At 37.7% G+C, this 5,000-nt stretch overlaps 1 protein-coding gene across 12 annotated transcripts in view; it reads right to left on the bottom strand.

Annotated features, from left to right (window-relative positions):
- The window catches only part of LOC135102341 (receptor-type tyrosine-protein phosphatase U-like), a 158,066-nt gene that overhangs the window by 1,531 nt on the left and 151,535 nt on the right, over positions 1-5,000 (bottom strand). For 10 of the 12 annotated variants that reach the window (XM_064007427.1, XM_064007426.1, XM_064007435.1 and 7 more), the window contains 3 exons: positions 3,347-3,498; positions 1,982-2,148; positions 1-1,596 (listed from right to left, as the gene is read on the bottom strand). The exon at positions 1-1,596 is cut by the window's left edge and continues 1,531 nt beyond it. In XM_064007427.1, the coding sequence (XP_063863497.1) occupies positions 1,385-1,596; positions 1,982-2,148; positions 3,347-3,498 (531 nt within the window). In that variant the 3' untranslated portion in view covers positions 1-1,384. Of the gene's footprint in view, positions 1,597-1,981; positions 2,149-3,346; positions 3,499-5,000 lie in introns of those variants that run through there. The other 2 variants (XM_064007432.1, XR_010269620.1) reach the window with 2 other exon arrangements.

The following is a 5,000-nucleotide window of genomic DNA, read 5'->3' on the forward strand; positions in this document are numbered from 1 at the left end:
GAGAGAGAGAGAGAGAGAGAGAGAGAGAGAGAGAGAGAGAGAGAGAGAGAGAGAGAGAGAGAGAGAGAGAGAGAGAGAGATACTACTGAGGACCATACTTCCCTTCAGGAAGTAAGCAGTTCACACAGAATGCCTAACTTCTGATCTTTCTAAAATTTCTGACTGGAGCAGAGCAAACTTGGTATTGTTCAATGCCTCAAAAACTTAATTCCTCCATCTGTCAACTTGACACAACCTTCTAGACAACTGTCCCCCTCTCCTATGCTGAACATCCTTGTTCTGTCCTTTACTTATAATGTAAACTGAAAACTTCACATCTCAGCTCTAGCTAAAACAGTTTCTATGAAGTTAGGCATTCTGAGACGTCTCCACCAATTTTTCTCATCCCCCCAGCTGCTAACTCTGTACAAGGGCCTTATCTGTCCATGTATGGAATATGCTTCTCATGTATGGAAGGTTCCAATCATACCACTCTTCTAGACAGGGTGGAATCAAAAGCTTTTTGCCTCATCAACTCCTCTCCTCTAACTGACTGTCTTCAGCCTCTTTCTCATTGCTGCAATGTTGTATCTCTTGTTATCTTCTACTGCTATTTTCATGCTAACTGCTCTTCTGATCTTGCTAACTGCATGCCTCCCCACCTCCTACAGCCTTGCTGCACAAGACTTTTTTCTTTCTCTCACCCCTATTCAGTCCACCTCTCTAATGCAAGAGATACCAGTATTCTCAGTCATTCATCCCTTTCTCTGGTAAACTCCAGAACTTCCAGCCTGCTTCTGTATTTCCACCTTCCTATGACCTGAATTCCTTCAAGAGGGAGGTTTCAAGACACTTAAAAAAAAAAAAGGGAGGGGGGGGGGGGGCAACAAAGCCTAATGGTTTCAGGCAATTGTTCACCAACCAGGGTAGAGGGAAATCACGAGCTTGACTCCACCCAAACCTTGGTTTTAGAGTGGTGGGACTATAGTAAATGATACATTCAAAATGTTTGTAAAAGCTATTAAATCAACTATATAAACAGCAACAATTAAACTCTGTTTTACTAGGTCAAAATAATGTTGCATCCTATCTTACTTTGAAATGTGAGGCAAGCTAACATTACAATTGCTTTACTTAATTATAAGGTACTGAATAACGCAAAATAAAAATAATCTTGCATCTTACAGTAGGTAATTAATGCTTTCACTGAGAAAAAAGAATATTTGCAGCAAATTTTAAAACAAGACCAGAATACGCAGAACAATCAATGAGTGAAAGCATTAGTCAGTGTCACTGTTAACATTTTTTTTTTTTATGTAGAAGGGACACTGGCCAAGGGCAACAAAAATCCAATAAAAAAAAACCCACTGAGATGCCAGTCCCAGAAAAGGGTCCAAAGCGGTAGTCAAAAATTGAAGGATAAGCATCTTGAAACCTCGTTCTTGAAGGAATTCAAGTCACAGGAAGGTGGAAATACAGAAGCAGGCAGGGAGTTCCAGAGTTTAACCATGACTGTGACTTGGTGAGGTGAAAGTATAGTACTCATTGAAAGTTTCCATAATTTGCATATTCTTGTAGGTAGGTGGCAGAGCTGGTATACAGCATGCAGAACTGCTCCTGTAAAGCAAAAGTAGGCTGGATGACACACACACACACACACACACACATATATATATATATATATATATATATATATATATATATATATATATATATATATATATATATATATAATTTCATATGCAATACAAAAGCTGACTTCTTCAGTAAGCTGTACAAAGAGGAATTCTCTAATAAAAGTTGTATTTTTATATGAAAGTTGACACGTTCAGTTTATCAATTCAGTATATGTATCTAACATAGCATCCTGTCACAAAAATAAATATTATATCTATTTCCAAGAGGAGATTGAGTTGAGAAAAGCAGCAATCTGATTTAAAAACATGCATTTATATTACGCATTATGAGCATTCTGTAGTGAATGGATGGGGATAATTATTACCATGACCAGCAGAGACAGTAGCTTGCCTCACCTCACTGGTGATAAACTGTTGTCTTGCCCGCAAAAGCTTCACCACTGTTCTATACACATCTACCACCTGCTCACTCCGGAGATGCTCCACAATCAGAGTCATGGCAGCCACTATTCCGCACCCTGTCACACCATCACTGGTGGAGAGAATGTTACATATAGTAAGACATAAACATCTCTCAGTCTGTCCTTTCATTGATTTCATAGAAATGTTTACTTTGGGACTATCAATGCTATCACCTCATTACTCAAGGAGAATAATCTTGACACCATCAAGTAACTCTTGGGAAGAACATTATACAGACACAGGTCCTCATAACTCAAACATCATCATCACTTCTTTTAATGTTCTTGTTTTTCCTTACAAGACTGGATGACATGTGACTCTCATAAACATGTCTGAAGAAAAAGGTTTCCCCATCCAGATGCCTTTCTCTGATGGGTCCAATTTTGCGGTGACCTAGGAGGAGGCTGCTAACCAAAGGTATAGATTATAGAGGGCCTCTTCCCAAAGCTACATGCACCATGTGATACAGTTCCATTGGATGGGTGCATCTTTTGATTTAAGTAGTGGAGTCACTATATTCCCATGCCATAATAACCCAAAATAATCCCAGAAAGAAAGGAAGGAAAGGTTAAAGTTACAAATTAACATGATTACGGATCCTACTGATGCTTTCAGCCTTTGTCACTTTTCCAGAATTTTGAACACAATACTTTAATAGTAAAGGTTTAAGTGGTTTTGTCTGTTTTTCTTAAATAATGAAACTTTCTCTAGTGATTTTCCTTGCCTTTTGGATTCTTGCAATATTTTGCGTAGCTTTGCTCCTTAGCACAGTGCTTCAGCTTCAAAAAAGATATCTTATTTGGTCTATTTGCTTTACTTTTATACACACATATTAACCAATGACCTAGACTAATTATGTCTGTACCAGGAGTAATATTCCACCAACTAGCAAAACTCTCAATTATATAAAAAAAAATGTATTGCAAATAGGAAAGACATGATATATCTGAGAAAAATGTGGACCAAGTGAATGGATGCTACAAGTGCTCACATAAGATATATGAAGAGAAAGCAATGGGATACGATAATTAAAAACTACAAGATAGTTATAAACAGGAGGAATCAAACAAAATGATCCAGGGATAATGCACATGGAAAAGTAGATGGAGGAACGTTTTTGGTTCCGGGTTAGAGGGAGATGTCAAATAGAAAAAGAGTCATCAGAGATGATCACTGCATTAAACATTTGCATGTACTGTATAAAATGCATATGTAGTAGTAATGTGACAAGGTGATCATAAATGGTTAAGACTGAGGTAGCTACTAACCTGCAACACAATAGGGGAGGTCCAGCAGTGTCGTTACGAGGAATCTGCAGAAGTTCAGCGAGGGTCAGCAAGAGATAAGGAGATGGAGGCAGTGGGGAGGATACTGGCCATTCCACACTCTGGTACACAGTGACACTGTGCATCCAGTCTTCCTACAGGAGGAAAAACTGCCTTTTAGATGTGAGACAGAGATGTCATCTTGACCCATCTACCATTTTGTTCCAGGTGTTCAAACCACTTCACTGTGTATACTGTTTGATCATTTCTCTTATACTATTCTACAATTTTTCCCTCATCCTAACTACAAATGGCAAGACTTCATACAGTTCATCATTGTAACCATCCAGCCTGTTCAAACCTCAGTCAGATCAAAGGTCTTAACATTCACTCTACATGTGCCTGTCTTATTAATGTTATGTTGGTGATAACATTATGATACTGTCCTAGTTCCTATTTCCACATGCCATGAAAATCTAACCACTGCCCTTCTCATTACTAATTTGTTGTTTCTCTCATGTTTCCATGTTCTCATAGCATTAAACCAATATACTAAAATTCATTCAATCCCACCATATATATATATATATATATATATATATATATATATATATATATATATATATATATATATATATATATTGGGACCTTGGTTCTAGAACTTAATTCATTCCTCAATACTGTTCAGAATCCATAATGTTTGAGAACCGAAACTATTTTTTCCCAAAGGAATCAATGTAAAATTAATTAAACTGTTCCCAGGCACCAGCTTACCCTGTCTTAGCACTTATGACACTCCCATAGCCAAGATGGCTGCTTCACAACATCAGCCCACAAAATTATTTATCCAGAAAGAATGTACTGAATGAACTTAGTGACACAGAACTCACCAGAAGATACTGTTTAGACCATGAAGGTATTCTCTTTGTTACTGAGGGAAACCTTAAAGGGACACTGACAGGAGCAATCCACTTACTGCCAAAATGAAGGTGATCATAATGCTCAGACATCTTGCTGATGGGAAAAGCTACTGGAAAAATGCAATTGTGCAGTAGTGATGGCGTTGGGGGATCATCGAGAGAAGCACAAGTGGCTTGGAATTACTCCTGAGTGACAAAAACTGTTTACATTGAGGTTTTTCAACGGGATCGCATTTACCTTATTTCAAAGATTGAATTACTGTCTTACACTCTGTGTCAATCCTCCAAATATATAAAAACAAAGTAAATATTTATAGAAACTATAAATCAGTAACAAACAACAGCTTTTGCTATGTCCTTTAATATTTGAAATCAAGTAATTTTGTTTGAGAACTGAATTATGGTACTGCAACCGAAGCAATAACAAGTTCAAAACTTTATTTGAAAATCGATTTGTTCGAAAATAAGCACATTTGTGCTACTGCATTTAAGATAACACAACAATTTCTCACCTAGTCCTAAATTCTTACCATCCTGTGTTTTGTGCTGCTTTTACAAGTATGGGTCACATTTACCCACTGTTGGCATCATGCATATACATACAGTAAAGCTCCATAAGTTAGAGTCCTCCCCCCCCCCTCTCCTCTCTCTCTCTCTCTCTCTCTCTCTCTCTCTCTCTCTCTCTCTCTCTCTCTCTCTCTCTCCCCTATTCATTCTCCTTTTTACCTTTTCTGGAG

Source organism: Scylla paramamosain, chromosome 7 (genome assembly GCF_035594125.1).
Source record: "Scylla paramamosain isolate STU-SP2022 chromosome 7, ASM3559412v1, whole genome shotgun sequence".
NCBI lineage: Eukaryota > Metazoa > Arthropoda > Malacostraca > Decapoda > Portunidae > Scylla > Scylla paramamosain.